The sequence below is a fragment of the Elgaria multicarinata genome, chromosome 5 (genome assembly GCF_023053635.1).
Source record: "Elgaria multicarinata webbii isolate HBS135686 ecotype San Diego chromosome 5, rElgMul1.1.pri, whole genome shotgun sequence".
In the NCBI taxonomy this organism is placed as follows: Eukaryota; Metazoa; Chordata; class Lepidosauria; order Squamata; family Anguidae; genus Elgaria; species Elgaria multicarinata.
In genome coordinates this window covers 136,217,966-136,238,095 of record NC_086175.1, presented here as the reverse complement: position 1 = coordinate 136,238,095, position 20,130 = coordinate 136,217,966, and the positions used below count along the sequence as shown (strand labels likewise).

Sequence of the window (20,130 nt, the reverse complement as noted above, 5' to 3'; positions counted from 1 at the left end):
TAACGGGGCAACTGATTCTTTTTTTAAAAAGGAAATGTTAATTATTATTTTAATATAGCTACTTAGAAAAACAGCAAGATATTTAAAAGAAGCATCCTTATGACATAAGGCTAAAAGTGTCAAATCTCAAACTTTCTGTTTTTATTTTTCTCTGAAACATGGAAAAAATTGAACAGCTTTGGATTATGAAATATTTTCTTTTAGGATTCAAGACGAGGTGCTTATATATTGTTACCTAGGCTTTACTCTCCCCAAAATGCTTTCTTCAATTATTACTTTTCTAGAAAGACTAGAGATTTAAAATGTCTGGAAATAATGAGGCTATGGGGAAAGATCAGGATGTTTTTTTTAATGCTCTCTGTAAGATTCCCAGAATAGTTGTTTCTTTCCTTATTAAAATTGTTGATCTAATGTATCTTTTAATGGATAGATATTTATAATCGGTTTCCCAACACCATAGAGACACCATATCATAATAATGGAAGTAAATATGCATTCTTGAGGCTTTGGGTTTTGTTCTATAGAGCCCTCCTGCATTTCTGGGCTTCTTCTGGTTAGTTACTGTAGTAGTCAATTAATGTATTTCTAATTAGAGAAAACTTTTCAAAATGAACAAAAAATATGATGTTCGTTAATGGATTTTTAATTTTTTTTTTTTACAAAAGTGGATAAAATATCACTTTTCATATAAAAGGCTAAGATTACTTAAGGAGATTGCTAACTATTCCTGAGTGGAGCATTTCTCAGCTAAATTTTTAGGGTGACCATATTTTGGAAACCAAAAAGGAGGACAACATGGTCGCCCCCAAGGGGGCGTGTCCATACCAAGGGGGCGTTCCCACCCGCACATAGCCTTGGTCACATGTCTGATTTTACAGCACACATTTAAGACAAATCTGTTCTACATAACATCTTAATGTTAAAATCACTGAAATAAAGAACAAGTGAGAGATTCAGTGTATCTGAAATTAACCTCACTCACTCCTACTTTTGTAGGTTTTGCTGTACTTTGAAGCTTTTGCTATACTCTGTGTGTTACATTCTCCCCTTCCCTCAAATATCTTTTCTGACTGTATCTTCACTCATTGCAAGCTGCTGCTGTTGTTAACAGGGTTTGCTACTGGCCCCAGATCTGTTTCAAATTTGGTATGGCTAAAGCTCTACCTAAAAGCTATCATGGTGCCAACTTTCAGCTCTTTATCTTTAAAAATGACAGTTTAAAAAAAATAATAATTTTAAAACCTAATTTTTTTAAAAAAATCCTAAAAAATTAATGGATGAACGGATCTGTTTCAAATTTAGTGTGGCTAAAGTTCTACCTAAATCCTATCATGGTACAAAGTTTAATCTCTTTATCTTTAAAAAATGACGATTTAAAAAATAATAATTTTAAAACCTCAATTTTTAAAAAATTCCAAAAAAATCAATGGATGAATGGATCTGTTTCAAATTTGGTATGACTAAAGCCCTCTAAGAGCTACCATTGTGCCAAGTTTCATGTCTTTATCTTAAAAAATGATGGAGTTATAAGCATTTTTGTTAATTCCCATTAGAGCTCCCACCTCCCGGATTTGCCATCAAAAACCCGGACAAACCCGGACAAATCCGGGCAAATCTGGACAACCATCTGTCAGGGGTGCTTTAGGGTGGATTCCTGCATTGAGCAGGGGGTTGGACTCGATGGTCTTGTAGGCCCCTTCCAACTCTGCTATTCTATGATTCTATGATTCTATGAAATCCGGTCATATGGTCACAACAGATGCTGTACATTAGTCTTCCTCTGCCTCCAGTTCTTCCTGCTGCTTCTGGCTTCTAGGATAATTCAGATGTTCCAGGGACTACTTGCTGATGCTTCCTTCGGTCAGACATTAAAAAGGATATATATATATATATATATATATAGAGAGAGAGAGAGAGAGAGAGAGAGAGAGAGACGTTTGCTCATACAGTTATCATATGTTGTTCATTAAATGTAAAAATATAGTATGTTTATTTATTTTTTGCCTCTTTATACCGCCCAATGGCTGAAGCTCTCTGGGTGGTTCACAAAAATATTCTGACAACAACAAATTTACTGAGTTGAAAGTTTTCAAATATAATGATATTTTTTTTGAGCAAACCAAATTATACAGAATACAACTTCAGGAACAGAAAGGCTGTGGATAAAAACAAGTGCATGTACTTACATTTTTTAAAAAGGAAATTAATAAATATTATTATTATTATTATTATTATTTATTTTTATAGCACCATCAATGTACATGGTGCTGTACAGAGTAAAACAGTAAATAGCAAGACTCTGCCGCATAGGCTTACAATCTAATAAAACCATAGTAAAACAATAAGGAGGGGAAGAGAATGCCAACAGGTACAGGGAAGGGTAAGCAGGCACAGGGTAGGGAAAAACTAACAGTAGAAAGTAACAGTAGAAGTCTGCACAACATCAAGTTTTAAAAGCTTTAGGAAAAAGAAAAGTTTTTAGTTGAGCTTTAAAAGCTGTGGTTGAACTTGTAGTTCTCAAATGTTCTGGAAGAGCGTTCCAGGCGTAAGGGGCAGCAGACGAAAATGGACGAAGCCGAGCAAGGGAAGTAGAGGCCCTTGGGCAGGCGAGAAACATGGCATCAGAGGAGCGAAGAGCACGAGCGGGGCAATAGTGTGAGATGAGAGAGGAGAGATAGGAAGGAGCTAGACCGTGAAAAGCTTTGAAGGTTAACAGGAGAAGTTTATATTGGATTCTGAAGTGAATTGGAAGCCAATGAAGAGATTTCAGAAGTGGAGTAACACGGTCGGAGCGGCGTGCTAAGAAGATGATTTTAAATAAATGTTTTGCAGATGCTCACAGGTGCTGCATGCATTGGGGAAGAGAGACAGAAAGAACTGGGCATGTTTAGCCTGGAGAAGAGAAGATTGAGGGGAGACATGATAGCACTCTTCAGATACTTAAAAGGTTGTCACACAGAGGAGGGCCAGGATCTCTTCTCGATCCTCCCAGAGTGCAGGACACGGAATAACGGGCTCAAGTTAAAGGAAGCCAGATTCCAGCTGGACATCAGGAAAAACGTCCTGACTGTTAGAGCAGTATGACAATGGAATCAGTTACCTAGCGAGGTTGTGGGCTCTCCCACACTAGAGGCATTCAAGAGGCAGCTGGACAACCCTCTGTTAGGGATGCTTTAGGGTGGATTCCTGCATTGAGCAGGGGGTTGGACTCGATGGCCTTGTAGGCCCCTTCCAACTCTGCTATTCTATGATTCTATGACCCCTGGAGTTTGAAAATCTGAATAAAAGACTGTCTGAAAGAATGTAGCTCATATACGACTTAACCCTTCTAAAGACCGAAGAGTGGGAAGCAAAGACAACTTGGGAGTGACTCGGAGGATGTAACATGTAGTCCACAAAACTCTAGAAGTGATCATAGCAGCCATTTCAGAAGGGGCAAATCCAGTCCTCCTAGGGTGACCATATGGAAAGGAGGACTGGGCTCCTGTATCTTCAACAGTTGCATAGAAAAGGGAACTTCAGCAGGTGACATTTGTATGCATGCAGCACCAGGTGAAATTCCCTCTTCATCACAGCAGTTAAATCTTCAGGAGCCCTGCCCTCTTTTGTATCTGGTCAAGAGGGCAGGACTCCCGCAGCTTTAATTGTTGTGATGAGGAGGCTATTCCACCAGGTGTTGCATGCATACAAATAGGGTGACCATATGAAAAGGAGGACAGGGCTCCTGTATCTTTAACAGTTGCATAGAAAAGGGAATTTCAGCAGGTGTCATTTGTATATATGGAGAACCTGGTGAAATTCCCTCTTCATCACAACAGTTAAAGGTGCAGGAGCTATACTAGAGTGACCAGATTTAAAAGAGGGCAGGGCACCTGCAGCTGTTGTGATGAAGAGGGAATTTCCTTTTCAATACAACTTTTAAAGATACAGGAGCCCTGTCCTCCTTTTCATAAGGTCACCCTATATACAAATGACACCTGCTGACTTGCCCTTTTCTATGCAACACTTAAAGATACAGGAGGCCTCTCCTCTCTTTCATATGGTCACCCTCCTCCTCCATGGCTAATTGCCACTTCAAGGAAGTGTTTTAAGTCTGGGAAATGGCACAGAGGAAAGGGTTAATCTCCCTTCCCTTGCACCACAAATGGCCACCCCAGTATCTGCTTTTAGCAAAAGATGTTGGGAGACACATTCAGGGTTCTTTTGGGTCATGCGAAATTTATATACCTCAGCTGGGGTCCCTTTTGGTATGGGAGCGCTGCCTGCAGAGAAAACGCTACGGGATAGTTAGTTGCAGTTGAGTGGGGAGGGTTCTGCATTCCTCGCCTGTGTGTATGGATGCCAGAGAAATCCACAATGGATTAAAATGAGTTTGGATTTCTAGGACTCTGATGTGCAGATCCCGCAGACGACGGCCTTTTTCCGAGTCACTCAAGCTTGTGCAGCTGTGTCATGCATAGGCGTGCGCAAGGGGTGTGCAGGGTGTGCCCAGGCACCCCCTAATGTCTCAAGCAATAATGTCTCTCTGCCAGAAGCCATGTTTCAAAGACGCCAGGAAGAGGGCCCCCAAAGGCTAATATCGCCTCGTAAGACCCGCCTCCAGCTTTGTGTCACCACAAAGCCCCATCAATGCTGGAGTTTGTCTCCACATTCCAAACCCCGCTCACCTGCAATGGCCCTTCCCTGGTCAGGCAAGCTGAACTCAGAGTAGGGCATCAGTGTCTATAGTGTTTAATAAATAAACGAATAAAAATAATGTCCTTTATGATGGAGTATTCAATAAATGTTCAACTTTAATAAATAAATAAATAAAATTCCCTGGATGCACATTCTAATGAAATGTGCTGCGCACGCCTATGGTGTCATGCCTTATCTGGAGGAGGATTTGTCGGATGTGGAAGAGAAGGGGGAGAGCCAGCACATAGAATCATAGAATCATAGAATAGCAGAGTTGGAAGGGGTCTACAAGGCCATCTAGTCCAACCCCCTGCTCAATGCAGGAATCCACCCTAAAGCATCCCTAACAGATGGTTGTCCAGTTGCCTCTTGAATGCCTCTAGTGTGGGAGAGCCCACAACCTCCCTAGGTAACTGATTCCACCGTCGCACTGCTCTAACAGTCAGGAAGTTTTTCCTGATGTCCATCCGGAATCTGGCTTCCTTTAACTTGAGCCCGTTATTCCGTGTCCTGCACTCTGGGAGGATCAAGAAGAGATCCTGGCCCTCTTCTGTGTGACAACCTTTTAAGTATTTGAAGAGGGCTATCATGTCTCCCCTCAATCTTCTCTTCTCCAGGCTAAACATGCCCAGTTCTTTCAGTCTCTCTTCATAGGGCTTTGTTTCCAGACCCCTGATCATCCTGGTTGCCCTCCTCTGAACACGCTCCAGCTTGTCTGCATCCTTCTTGAATTGTGGAGCCCAGAACTGGATGCAATACTCTAGATGAGGCCTAACCAGGGCTGAATGGAGAGGAACCAGTACCTCACGTGATTTGGAAGCTATACTTCTATTAATGCAGCCCAAAATAGCATTGGCCTTTCTTGCAGCCCTATCGCACTGTTGGCTCATATTCAGCTTGTGATCTACAACAATTCCAAGATCCTTCTCGTTTGTAGTATTGCTGATCCAAGTATCCCCCATCTTGTAACTGTGCATTTGGTTTCTATTTCCTAAATGTAGAACTTGGCATTTATCCCTATTAAATTGCATTCTGTTGTTTTCAGCCCAGCACTCCAGCCTATCAAGATCACTTTGAAGTTTGTTCCTGTCTTCCAGGGTATTAGCTATCCCACCCAATTTTATGTCATCTGCAAATTTGATCAGCGTTCCCTACACCTCCTCGTCCAAATCATTAATAAAAATGTGGGCCCCGGATTGGGCCAGGTGGAGAGCTGGAGGCTCTGGCCGACAGCACTCCTATGGAACCATTAGAAGAGCAACCCGACCCCTCCGACGTTGTTCATGGACTCACCCAAATGCAGGAGGCAGAGCTGGAGGTGATTCGTCCTTCCGAACGACATAGGCTCAGATGCGAGCAGCAGATACACAAGAAATGGGCACAGCGTGGGGCTTCCCTTAAAAGCAACACACTGATATAATTAGCCAGCTGTGCTGATTAACAACCAGCTATAAATCAGCACAGCTGGGGGCAGATCTCTGCTGCGGACAACTGTGTGTTAACCTCAGTGTGTCGCCTTGCCTCTCTGGACCTTGCTGATCCCTGGACCCTTCATGGCCCACCTGACTGGCTTTGACACTTGGCACAAGTGACTTAGAATCATAGAATCACAGAGTTGGAAGGGGCCTACAAGGCCATCGAGTCCAACTCCCTGCTCAATGCAGGAATCCACCCTAAAGCATCCTGGACAGATGGTTGTCCAGCTGCCTCTTGATTCTGTGGATCAACCTCTGGACTGCTTTTGACCTTGCCCCTGCTTTCTCCTACTATGCTGTTCAGATTCCCGTGTGTTAGGGTGACCATATGAAAAGGAGGACAGGGCTCTTGTATCTTTAACAGTTGCATAGAAAAGGGAATTTCAGCAGGTGTCATTTGTATGCATATAGCACCTGATGAAATCCCCTCTTCATCACAACAGTTAAAGCTGCAGGAGCCCTGCCTAGCAGGACCAGATACAAAAGAGGGCAGGGCTCCTGCAGCTTTAAATGTTGTGATGGAGGGAATTTTACCAGGTGCTGCATGCATACAAATGGCACCTGCTGAAATCCCCATTTTTTAAATAAAACTGTTAAAGATACAGGAGCCCTGTCCTCCTTTTCATATGGTCACCCTTCGTGTATGGACTGGCTTTTCTCTTAGTTTACACCTGGGACTGTCTGAGCCTTGACCAGGGCTCTTGCTGGCATCGAAACAGGACAAGCTTTTTTCCCCAGTTTTTGATGGGATTTGCGCAAACTGCATTTGCACAGACACACATTAGCACAGGTGTGCATTTGTAAATAGGAACAAAATTCTTGTACATCCCTAAAAATAAAAGAATAAAAATCTAATTCCGTCAATGAGAGGACGATAGAATGAAAGATACCTAACAATCCGTAAAACACAGACAGAATGGATTTAATAAAATCCATACATTTGGACCTGTGAGTCCTTTTAACGTTTACCATCTGGCCTGCAGCTCCCATTTCTATGTGACTGGATTAGCGCTCAACATTTCAACACATGCGGACCAGTGGGTGTCACATCGACTTTGAATTTAGACCTGGAGCGTAAGTGCACCTTCAGCGTATGTAGCAGCCCAACTACCGCCAAGGCAGGAAACGCTTCAGTATAAACGTCAGCTGGGTTGAAAATGAACAGGGCACCGTAAAGGGCTTTGGAAAGAGATACCAAGGCCCTGTCTAGATGTCGTACTGAAGGCGCGTGCATGCGCCCCAAGTACGACCCCAAAACGATAGTGTAGACTACAGCCAGAAGAGATGGAGGAGGAGGCGGCTGGGGAATCCGGGCGCGTCCTTGCCACCGCCGCCGCCTCCTCGCTGGCCTCCTGCTGCCTGGGTAAGCCGAGCTCTCCGACCCGGGTCGCTCTTACCCAGGCAGCAGGAGGCCGGCGGGGAGGCGGCGGCAGTGGCAGGGACACGCCCGGATTCCCCAGCCGCCTCCTCCTCCGTCTCTTCTGGCTGTAGTCTACACTATTGTTTTGGGGTCGTACTTGGGGCGCATGCATGTGCCTTCAGTACGACATCTAGACAGGGCCCAAGAGGCACGGACAGTTAGCCTTAAAGTCGGTGCTAGCCCTGTGAAGCAATCCGAAGAGAAATGGGGAAAGGTGAATGATTCTTTCGATGTGGAGGACAGAATTCCTGGTGTAGCAAAATGCAATTATCAACAACTCTTCAGGCTTCCCTTGCTAAAAAAAAGTGTGTGCCTTTTTATTCTATTCTATTAGCTAACGGCCTGTCCTATTAGGCTGGCAGGAAAGCAGGTTGAATGTGGAGCGGAGATTAAAATCGAGGGTTGAGTAAGTAAAAGCAGAGGTGATTTTCCTAAAGCCTCAAGAGCTATTTAATGCTAGTGTCACGTAGGGATGAACCAGATGTATGTTCAGTTTCTTTTCTTCTCTCTTATCAGAGCCTACAAAACCCCCCACATTTCTTCATTAACGGCCCAGAAAGTATTTCAGATTGAAAAACGTGGAATGTGAGAAAAAGCAAAACTGACAGATCTCTCCATGCAGGCAGAAAGCTTTTGAGTGTTTAGCTCTTAACTGTCTGGCTTTGAATCCCTGTGCATTCAGCCATGCGTTTGATGCTGAATTGGGGTGGTCACCTCTTCCCCCCTCCCTCCCCTGACGTGTTCCTCATTTTTAACAACTGCACAGCAGACAGGTACGACATGTTCCTCTCAATGCTATTGAACTTGGCCGATGCAGATGGGTGGGAATTTCGTTCACTTTGCTTTTGATAAGTACAGACCAAAAGTTGCAAATTCCTTAGAAATGGGATGGTTAAGAATTTGAGATCGGGGGCTGGAGGAGGGGGTATCATATGTGGGAGAAACCGATTCATAAGAACATCAGAAGAGCCCTGATGCTGGATCAGACCAAGGGTCCATCTAGTCCAGCACTCTGTTCACACAGTGGCCCATCAGCTGTGGACCAAGCAGGCCATGAGTGCCACAGCACCTTCCCACCTATGTTGGGAGTTGAGGGTTAACTTTTTAAAAATCGCTAAAAATCAGGGCATGATCCGATGTGCTTCAAAGTCAGCTTGCATAAGGTCCTATGTGGAAGTTATCATGGTGCCCAGTTACATGTCTTCAACTGTAAAAATGACGGAGATGAATGCAGTTTTGTAAATGGGGGGGGGGAATGCCGAAATCTTTAATAATTCCCTAAAAATCAGGGGATGATCCCATTTCCTTCAAAGTGGCCATGCCTAAGGTCCTATGTGGAAGTTATCATGGTGCCCAGTTACATGTGTGTATCTTGAAAAATGACGGAGATAAATGCATTTCTGTAAATGGGGGGGGGGGAATCTTTAAAAAAAATCCCCCAAAATAAGGGGTGATCCCATTTCCTTCAAAGCAGCCATGACTAAGGATATATTTAGAAACTATCATGGTGCCCATTTTCATGTTTCTATCTTAAAAACTAAAAAAGTTATAGGCATTTTTCTTTTCCAATGAAAGTCAATGGGGGGAAAAACACGTGGTTTGACCCAAAATGGCGTCCGGAGCTTTGGATCGATCCGAACCGATCTGAGTCAATACAGACCTCCCCCAACCCAATTCGGATCCAAATTTAGGGGGTCTGGAGCAGAGCACAGCCGTACCACATTCTCCATCAGCTGGTGTATCTAGGCTTACTGCCTTTGATACCGGAGGTAGCATATAGCCATCAGGACAAATAGCCACATAGAGGGTGGTATCGAACTAAGAATAATACAAGTTGAATTTATATTCTAATTGAAATGCAGGCATTTCCCACTGCTGGAATAAGTCTGTCTCTGAGGTTACGCCCTTGCATTCCATCAACATGAGAGCAGGGAGTGGAATCATTCTGACCACCTCCTGGCATCCGTGCCGTCAGCTCAGCCCTCTGTAGAAGGGAACGCTTTGCATATCGAGCTGAATGTGTGAAAATTCCATGCAGCTGGGACGCTTGCTCAATCAGGAGTCTGGATAGAATCATAGAATAGCAGAGTTGGAAGGGGCCTACAAGGCCATCGAGTCCAACCACCTGCTCAATGCAGGAATCCACCCTAAAGCATCCCTGACAGAAGGTTGTCCAGCTGCCTCTTGAAGGCCTCTAGTGTGGGAGAGCTCACAACCTCCCTAGGTAACTGATTCCATTGTCGTACTGCTCTAACAGTCAGGAAGTTTTTCCTGATGTCCAGCTGGAATCTGGTTTCCTGTAACTTGAGCCCGTTATTCCGTGTCCTGCACTCTGGGAGGATCGAGAAGAGATCCTGGCCCTCCTCCGTGTGACAACCTTTTAAGTATTTGAAGAGTGCTCTCATGTCTCCCCTCAGTCTTCTCTTCTCCAGGCTAAACAGGCCCAGTTCTTTCAGTCTCTCTTCATAGGGCTTTGTTTCCAGACCCCTGATCATCCTGGTTGCCCTCCTCTGAACACCGAGGAGGGCAACCAGTCATCCTTGTGACAAGGATGACTGCATACAGAGTAGCCATACAGCAGGGATGTTTCCAGAGGTTGCAGGGGCTCTAGCCTTCCCCTGTCGCAGCTGAAACTGCAACACATGAATTTGCCACCACGGCCATTTTGCAAGAAAACTGGACATATGGGACACACACTCATTATTGACAAGAAAAATCACAATTTTGGGAGACTTCCAGGAACATGATTCTGATCTTGAACAAAGTGCATGCTCCCCACACATTTTGTTAACTTGCAAAATTGCCACGGCAAATTTTTATCACTGGCAGAGGGCTCTGCAAAAGTGGCCAGGGAGGGAAGCCAGTCCAAGGTCATACATGCCCACCCCTTGCATGAACCTGCCCAGCTACAGATATTTGCACAAGGGGTGTCTCTACCTAAAGGGGAAATTGCGTCGCCTTACTAGGGCTTTGTGCTTCCTGTCTCTTTTGTGTGATTGTAATGGGCTGTATTACACAGGCAGAGAGGGGGTAACCACGTGTAATTGAAAACTTCCCCTCCTCTCGGTGCTCATATACTTGAATGGGACAGTGCCCTCTACTGGGTGCTTTGTAGTGCAACTTTGGCTACACATGTTAGGAAATCCTGCAATATTTTGGAAGAATTGGGATATCCAGGGTTTTTTTTTAGAATAGGGAAGGTGCGGGAGACATGCAGGAGGTTGACGACATCACCTAAAGGATCTGCAAACTTCCGTGAGTGGCCAGTCACAAATGTGCCCTATATCGCTGGTGTAGAGATGCTCTGTACATGCAGAGAGGACAGGGCGCAACTAGTTAGCATGACCCCGTGCATGCATTAACTGTTGTGTGGGTGTAATTTCTGAAAAGGGCTAAACCAGTGGTTCCCAAAGTGGGTGGTACTGCCCCCTTGGGGGCGGTGGGATTGCATAGGGGGGGCGCTAAGAGGCAAAGGGGCGGGGCGGCAGGGGGGCGCTCGAGGTGGTCTTTTCCGAGAAGAACTTCTCCAGAAGGTCTTAAAACCCAGGGAAATTTTTATGGGAGAAGGTAGTTTGGTTCCAAGCCATATAGGAGAAGAATTCACAAGTGTATTAATACCGTTTAAGAAGAGTCCTTTTAATGGTGAATTGCTATCCTGCACTATGGAGAGTGGTTCAGAAGCTCCTGGTTGCATTTCCAACATCATATTTGGTGGAATGTGGTTGTAGTGTGGTCTGCCTACTTCTCGCCAAGCAAAGAAATCGACTCCAGATTACTAAACTTGGTGATTTATTTAAGCCTTATGTGAAGTGACTTTAAACCAGACATTGGGAAACTGGTATCACTTCATCAAGCCCATCCACCACATGAAGAATGTACAGAATAGCGAGGTACTCTACCCTAGTTACTAAATGTGATATCTAATATTCTTGCTAAATGGCTATCAAACTTGACATCAAGTTTGATAGTCATGACATCAAAGGTGATATCACTGGATCAAGTTCATCAATTGTGTTTAATTGAATAAACTAAAAAAAAATGTAATTGGGTTTTGAATAAATATTCAATTAATTGTTACTGTTTTGAATTTTATTGTTATTATCTTCCTTAGTGGGTCGTTGAAAACCGCTATTCTGAATAATGATTTTTATAGTGTAGGGTAGGGGGCACTGGGCATGAGTTTGTAGAACCAAGGGGGCGGTGACCTGAAAAAGTTTGGGAACCACTTGGCTAAACCGTTGGGTTAAAGGAAAACAGCATTCGGATCAGGGGAGAAGAAACCAAATTAATCCACGCACAACTGGTCTTCATCAATCATTGTAATCAAGTATTGTGATATACAAAATATATAAATTAAAACTTTTTACAGAAGGCACGTTTGTGGCTTTATAAAGTCTGGGTCGATCTCCTGGTCACAAAGCGTAGGGTGCTATTGACCCACGGCTGTCGTGACAACTTAGGAACTCTTTCTCGGTCAGCCCTGATTGTCTGTGGTATTGCCCCTCCCGGATCGTCTTAAGACACTTCACGTCCTTGCCTAAGGTGATGCTTTTGATGGAAGGCAAGTGTTTCAACGTGGTTTTGGATAAGGAGGCTGCCACCCCCGTGCCAGACAGGTTGAGCTCCTGCAAAGCACTTAGGCTATAAAAGACTTCCGCGTCCAACGATCTGATGTTGGGGTTGTTGGATAAATCAAGCACTTGGATTGCAGGCAGGTCATTGAAAGCATACGGTAAAATCTCTGACAGGTCATGCATCCCACTGAGCGACAGATGGATTAAATCCTTCAGCCGCGAAAAGGCCCCCTTTTCAATGGCCGACACGGGGTTTCCATCAAGGTTTAGGTACCGCAGGGGGAGTCCTTGAAGGTTCGGGATTCTCCTCAGCCTGTTTCCAGACAGATTTAAGCTTTGGATGTCGGGGAGGGCTTTGTCCTGGTGTCTCGAAACCAGGCTTATTAAGTTGTTCGAGAGATCGACGTTCATCGGTTTCCCTTGGCCTTTCGACACAAACACATCCATCGCTATTTCCAGGATGAGGTTGTTGCTCAGGTCGACGTCCCCCAGGGGCGACCTGGAGAAGCATTCGTCCGGCAAGGCCACCAAGGAGTTATGACTCAGATCCAGAGATTCAAGGTACCTCAGTCTCGAGAAAGTTGTAGAAACGAGCCTGGAGATCTTGTTGTAGCTCAAGTCAAGGCTAACCAGCGTGGTGTAGCCGGGGCCAGTCAGCATGGACTCGTTGATGGATTCCAGGTGGTTTGACGATAAATCCAGGTAGGTAGTGTCCAGTGGAATGGGAACAGGCACTATATGGGATCCAATCCCGCTGCAATCCACCTTGGTTAGACTGAAGCTGTCGAAGAGACCAAAACTCTCCACTTCACAGTGGCATCCCGGGAAGCAAGTTTTTGAAGTGCCCATGCTGGGGAAAAGTAGCAGCAGGCTGAACCAAACTGAGAAAGGCATCGCTGAAACCTGTGGAACAAAAACACAAAAAAGGGAACGTTATTTGTGTTATTTCTCCCATTTCTATACCGCCCCAAGAGGCGAAGCTTTTGGGAAGCGTCACAAGAAGGGACGGGGGGAGGGGGGGTTGGTTTGCGTGGAGACATTTGGCAGGGGAGATGCCTCCTAAAAGTAGAGCTGAAAGCAGGGATCGTCCTAAAATTCTCCCCAGCTGAATTTCTCCCCAGATTTGGGAGATGTTAATCACGTGATCCAGCTCCCGGAAGGGCACTGACCTGTGAGCACCTCACCATTCTTCTGCTTTTGATTGTCAGTCTTGGTACAGAAATGTGGCTTCCACCCCCTCACACTAGAATCATAGAATAGTAGAGTTGGAAGGGGCCTATAAGGCCATCAAGTCCAACCCCCTGTTCACTAGCACCCATGCACATGAGAACAAAATAAGAGCCCTGCTGGATCAGACCAAGGGTCCATTTAGTCCAGCACTCTGTTCACAAAGTGGCCAACCAGCCATCGACCAGGGATGAACAAGCAGGACATGGTGCAACAGCACCCTCCCGCCCATGTTCCACAGCAACTGGTGCGCACAGGCTTAATGCCTCGAATACTGGAGATAGCACACAACCATCAGGGCAAAATGATTGCCTCCATGTTGTGGTTTAATCCATGTGCATCTCTGCTTGTGTGCGTCAGTAACGTGTAAGAAAGGGAGAGAGGTAGGTCACTCGAAAGCCATTGCAAATGGAAATTCTGAAAATAATTTTAGAAACTTGAGGGAAGTGGAAAGCAGATGGCTAGCTGAGATGAACACGGGGAGAGACACCGCACGGAACAGCAAAGGAATGGGGGAGATTTACTCGATACTATTTGCAAGGCTTGTTTAAATGAAGGATGCATTACAGGGTCAAGCTATCAGAAAATCCCATGTTTTATTTATGGTTTTTTATATAGGGCAACCAATAGCACTGTTTTCAAGGCAGTTCACAAGCATAAAATATTAAAACACAATATCACAGAGCAGATTGCAGCATAGAAATTATCGGCAGAGAGAGAGAAAAGTTTCACAGCATGACTAAAAATGCATGTTAAGATCACTAGGGCTGTGCACCGCCTCGGGGGACGAACCTCGAATCTGAACCAAAGCAGGCCAATTAGTCTGAATCCAGATTGGCACTGGATTGGGCCGAGGTGGTTCGGAGAGGATTGGACTGGACCCAAAGCACTTCAGACAGCTTTGGCCCAATCTGGTGTGATGGTATAGGCTGATATACCAACTGCGCCCTTATCTGGACAGAGATAGCCTAGCTACAGTGATCCATGCTCTGATAACCTCTCGTTTGGATTACTGCAATGCGTTATACGTGGGGCTGCCTTTGAAAACGGTCCGGAAGCTTCAGCTGGTACAAAACAGGGCAGCCCGTTTACTAACAGGGACTGGCTGGCGAGATCACATTACGCCAGTCCTTTTACAACTTCATTGGCTGCCAGTCCAGGTCCGGGCCCGATTCAAAGTGCTGGTATTGACATTTAAAGCCCTAAACGGTTTGGGACCAGGTTATTTGAAGGAACGCCTCCTCCCATATGTACCTGCCCGGACTTTAAGATCATCTTCAGGGGCCCTTCTCCGTGAGCCCCTGCCAAAGGAAGTGAGGCAGGTGGCTACTAGGAGGAGGGCTTTCTCCGCTGTGGCACCCCGGTTGTGGAATGAGCTCCCCAGAGAGGTCCGCCTGGCACCTACACGGTACTCCTTTCGTCGCCAGCTGAAGACCTTTTTATTCTCTCAGTATTTTAACACTTAATTTTAACTTAAATTTAAATTTTACTGTTCTAACTCTGTATTTTAATCTTATATCATTTTTGCTGCGTGGTTTTATCCTGGTTGTGCTTTTTATACTGTCTTTTGTATTTGTGCTTTTAACCTGTTGGTTGTTTTATGGTAGTTTTAATTTTTGTGAACTGCCCAGAGAGCTCTGGCTATTGGGCGGTATAAAAATGTAATAAATAAATAAATAAATAAATAAATAAATAAATAAATAAAATAAACAGTAAGCCACTGCTTCTGCCTGCCTGTGGTACTTACCTGAGTTGTCCTGCAACTGGGCATTCTCTATTTTTAAAAAGAAGATGGGGGCTCTGTAGTTTATTATATCTAAGGTCACAAACTATGGAAATGGCCCTTGATGGCTGCCTTAGTTTGTGGCCTTAGATGTCGGAAACTACAGAGCTCCTACCTTCCTTTAAAATGGCAGCTCTCATTGAGGATGTGGGGCTGCAGGACATCTCTAGAACATCCCACGGATGAGAGGGGATAGTGGCTCTGAGTTGTGGGGAACAAGGAGGTGGAAGGGGAAGTCCAATAGACGCCCCAATTGACCTCTTGTCTGGCTTTCCTGGGCACCTGGCTGAGCAGCTGAAAGGCAGGCAGCTAGGAACCCACAGCGCTTGGCCAATTTCAGGGTGTCCCGGTCTTGGTTCAGATCTTGATCCAAAGCGAGTTAGCCCAGGCCCGAAGCACCTCAGGTCAAATCGGGCCAATCCGGAAGCCCCAAATCAGCTTACGGAGGGAATTGGGCGCAAGGGGCTGTGCATAGCCCTAAAGAGAAGTGATTTTTAAAGGCCCAGGATAATAATAATAATAATAATAATAATAATAATAATAATAATAATAATAATGGCTTTACGTAGCGTTGAAATTATCATAAAGGCAGGGCCAGGTAAGCCTCTCTGGGCAGGGTATCCCACAGCAAGGACGTCACCACCAAGCTATCACCCAGAGAGCCGGTACAGCTTTCCTAGTGCTAAGAAAAGTAGCATCCCGAGATTTGGAAAGCTCAGCCAGTTTCTCACCAACTTTTAATCATGTAGCAGATCTGTCTAAAGGTTTTTCAGATCTTTTTCTCTATAATTTCTGTAGAAACTTCATTTAAAAGTAAATAAATCATTGAGGTATGAATTAAAGTTCTCAAGTGTTGCACTCTCCCTAAAGGATCGGGTCCGTAGTTTGGGGGTGCTCTTGGATCCAGAACTGTCACTTGAGGCACAGGTGAACTCAGTGGCAAAGAGCACCTTTTATCAGCTTAGGCTGATATACCAACTGCGCCCTTATCTGGACAGAGATAGCCTAGCTACAGTTATCCATGCTCTGATAATCTCTTGTTTGGATTACTGCAATGCGTTATACGTGGGGCTGCCTTTGAAAACGGTCCGGAAACTTCAGCTGGTACAAAACAGGGCAGCCCGTTTACTAACAGGGACTGGCTGGCGAGACCACATCACGCCAGTCCTTTTACAACTTCATTGGCTGCCAGTCCAGGTCCGGGCCTGATTCAAAGTGCTGGTATTGACATTTAAAGCCCTAAACGGTTTGAGGCCAGGTTATCTGAAGGAACGCCTCCTCCCATATGTACCTGCCCGGACCTTAAGATCATCTACAGGGGCCCTTCTCCATGAGCCCCTGCCAAAGGAAGTGAGGCAGGTGGCTCCTAGGAGGAGGGCTTTCTCCACTGTGGCAGCCCGGTTGTGGAATGAGCTCCCCAGAGAGATCTGCCTGGTGCCTACACTGTACTCTTTTCGTCGCCAACTGAAGACCTTTTTATTCTCTCAGTATTTTAACACTTAATTTTAACTTAAACTTAAATTTTACTGTTCTAACTCTGCATTTTAATCTTATATCAATTTTGCTGTGTGGTTTTATCCTGGTTGTGCTTTTTATACTGTCTTTTGTATTTGTGCTTTTAACCTGTTGGTTGTTTTATGATGGTTTTAATTTTTGTGAACCGCCCAGAGAGCTCCGGCTATTGGGCGGTAGTTAAGTGGCAATCCTTCAAGCCCATATCCCCCGTGGCTTCCTGACTACAGCAGACGGATCTTTGAGGCAACTGAACTTTGAAGTGTTCTGTCTTTGCATATCTGAGGGGGGGAATCAAGTTTCTATCATTTCAAGAAAGGCAGCCTTCGTTTCAAAATTAAATAGGATTAATGCTTCCTAACTAGCATAGAACACTGGTGTTTTCTCTCTGGGAGTTGAGGGAGATGGATTCTATTCCGAGATCGTTATTAAGATCCATAATCTATGGAGCTGGCTGACTGATCTCAAACTGAAGTGACTGGACCCCGGTGTGAACATGCATCAGTGGCAGTTTCAAGCAAGAAAAAAGATGTGAGGGAAACAGAAAACGCTATTTAAAAATAAGGGGTGACAATTGTGATGAAATTCCACAGCTCAGGAGGGGAGATAGACCATTAAGAGCAATTTTTAAATGGAGACGTGTTAACCGCCCGACAGTAAATGAAGCGGGGTGAGATAAATCAAACCCCTGGTGTTGCCTTAATAGGGTTACTTTGCCTGCGACAGCAGTTAAAACATCGCCAAAATGTGCCTATCCTTTGTCAGGCTTCAATAGACTCCTGGTTTTTTCCCCTTCGCTGAAGAATCTGTCTACCTGCGTTTAAGTTAGAGTCCTCAGCTAGTTACCCACAGAATTGATGCTCCGATTGTTTCCCGGAGAGGGCGGTTTAAAACAGAGAAACTTTTAAAATTTATTTAGCTGAATCATTGCAGAGAACAGCATAAGCAGTTTCTGCAGCTCGCTTGCTAACTTTCACACCCGTCCGTAAAAGCTCCTGCATGACTGGATGGAGGTGACAGAAATGCCACTGGATTAAATTAGCAACTAAAACAAAACAAGGCTATGGAAACCTATTAAAAACATATATTTTACCCCTCTCTGGACTCCCTTTTCTTCCCCAGTACAACTGTGAGAAGGAGTTGAGAAACATTGGCTTCTGTTTTTTTTTTTTTTATTAACCCCAGTTTGTTGTGTCGTCAGAACCTGATAAACTTTGGCTAATCATAACTATGGTCTGTTTGGAACAATAGACAACAAAGAAGTTAAGGAAGAAGATTAAAAATAACAATTTTATAGATTCAGCAACAATGTTTAAAAATAATATATACAAGGCATTCTATAACATGTGCAAAAGTACTATCAATCCATCAGACAATTGGTCTAGATATACTGTTTCTGTATGTGAATTGTGTTTAGTTTGAGTGTACATTACTTTCATTACAAATGGGGTCCTAGTTCAATGTATTGACTGGTTTAATATACATGTGAATGATTTTCTGATTTGTATTATCATCATATTGAATACATTTAACTGAGTATAATATAGTTGTGTACAAATTTGAATAACAATTATTTTATTGGTTTAACTTTATTCCTATGGTGGTCACCTCTTGGGATTCTTTTTGTTCAATAGGATATATGCAATGTCCTATTGAATTTTACATAGAATCACAGTATAGTAGAGTTGGAAGGGACCTACAAGGCCATCGAGTCCAACCCCCTGCTCAATGCAGGGAATCCACCCTAAAGCATCCCTGACAGATGGTTGTCCAGCTGCCTCTTGAAGGCCTCCAGTGTGGGAGAGCCCACCACCTCCCTAGGTAACTGGTTCCATTTTCGTACTGCTCTAACAGTCAGGAAGTTTTTCCTGATGTCCAGCTGGAATCTGGCTTCCTTTAACTTGAGCCCGTTATTCTGTGTCCTGCATTCTGGGAGGATCGAGAAGAGATCCTGGCCCTCTTCTGTGTGACAACCTTTTAAGTATTTGAAGAGTGCTATCATATAAATGCAATAAATAAACAAACCACCAATAGAGAAGGGTTATGGCACTGGCCTCAATGAGGCCCACATAAGAACGTAAGAAGAGCCCTGATGCTGGATCAGACCAAGGGTCCATCTAATCCAGCACTCCATTCACACAGAGGCCAACCAGCCATCGGCCAGGGATGAACAAGCAGGACATGGTGCAACATCACCCTCCCACCCATGTTCCCCAGCAACTGGTGCACACAGGCCTGCTTTTTAGCCACCAAAATTGGCTACTACTTCCTGAACTGGTCCTCACAGTAACAGGATGTTGCTCTTGCTACTTCTTCCACTGCTGTATCACTCCATCTCCAACAACCCCCCCCCCCCCGGCCGCCCAATAATACATTTCTTAAGTGCGTCCTTGGACCAAGGGTAACACTCTCCGCGCTTCGGCTTACGGTTTCTCTTTTGGCAGAGTGATAACTCAACATCTGCAGCCAACAGGCGGGGATTTACTGCCGGAGGCGTCCGAAGGGAGAGAGACTCGTCATACTCACCTGTCCTTCGGAAACCCTCTTGCCAAAGGCCCAGATATTTCTTTACTTCTTCATGTTCCCAGAGCACTTAAGAGGTCTTTTCCCTGCCTCCCGCTGCCCCCATTTCCCAGTGCAACCAGTTTAGTGTGCAATAAACACGCACCGGGCGGCTAGATCCTTTGCATACCAGAAAATAAGTTTAAGGGGGGAAATGTAAACAAATCATAAAAAATCAACGGATGACCCAATCTGATTCAAATTTGGTATGCTTAAAGCTCTCCTTAATATCTATTACTGTGCCAATTTTGGTGTCTTTATCTTTAAAGCTTATGCAGATATAAGCATTTGTTTCATTTTTCTTCAAGTCCTGCTCCTGCGCCCCAGGGGCCGCTCGGATGATACGTTCGAAAACGAGTAGCAAAATATTGCACTTCTTTTGGTTAAGAAGCGCAATTAAAGCAGGATGCATGGGAGTACTTCACAATCAAAGCAGATTATAAGCTGGAAAACTTTGGAGTCCTTTGCATGCAATTCACAGTGATTGCACAATATAACACTGGTGTGATAAAGCTTTCCGACTTACAATAATGTATACATAGGAAAACGGTAAGACTTCTTCATAAGAAGAAGCTCTATCTCCCTGTGACAACTGAATCAGGTGAGGCTGTGCAGGTCCTGGACCAGTGCCTAGACTCAGTAATGGGCTGGATGAGGGCCAATAAACTGAGATTGAATCCTGGCAAGACGGAAGCCCTGTGGGTGAGTGGTTCCCGAGTCCGGGAGACAGGCTCATGGCCTGTTCTGGATGGGGTTGCTCTGCCTCTGAAAGAACAGGTTCGTAGTTTGGGGGTACTCTTAGACCCATTTCTGTCGTTGGAGGCTCAAGTAGCCGCCACGGCTCGGAGTGCCTTTTACCATCTTCGGTTGGTTCGCCAACTACGGCCTCTCCTGGACAGG

At 44.7% G+C, this 20,130-nt stretch overlaps 1 protein-coding gene across 2 annotated transcripts in view; it reads right to left on the bottom strand.

Annotated features, from left to right (window-relative positions):
* Nucleotides 1-11,876: 11,876 nt before the first annotated feature.
* TSKU (tsukushi, small leucine rich proteoglycan) overlaps nt 11,877-20,130 on the bottom strand; it is a 30,482-nt gene continuing 22,228 nt past the window's right edge. Inside the window, exons 1-2 of one of the 2 annotated variants that reach the window (XM_063127885.1) lie at nt 13,316-13,463; nt 11,877-13,049 (exon numbers count right to left, since the gene is read on the bottom strand). In XM_063127885.1, the coding sequence (XP_062983955.1) occupies nt 11,985-13,049; nt 13,316-13,333 (1,083 nt within the window). In that variant the 5' untranslated portion in view covers nt 13,334-13,463 and the 3' untranslated portion in view covers nt 11,877-11,984. Of the gene's footprint in view, nt 13,050-13,315; nt 13,464-20,130 lie in introns of those variants that run through there. The other variant, XM_063127886.1, reaches the window with a different exon arrangement.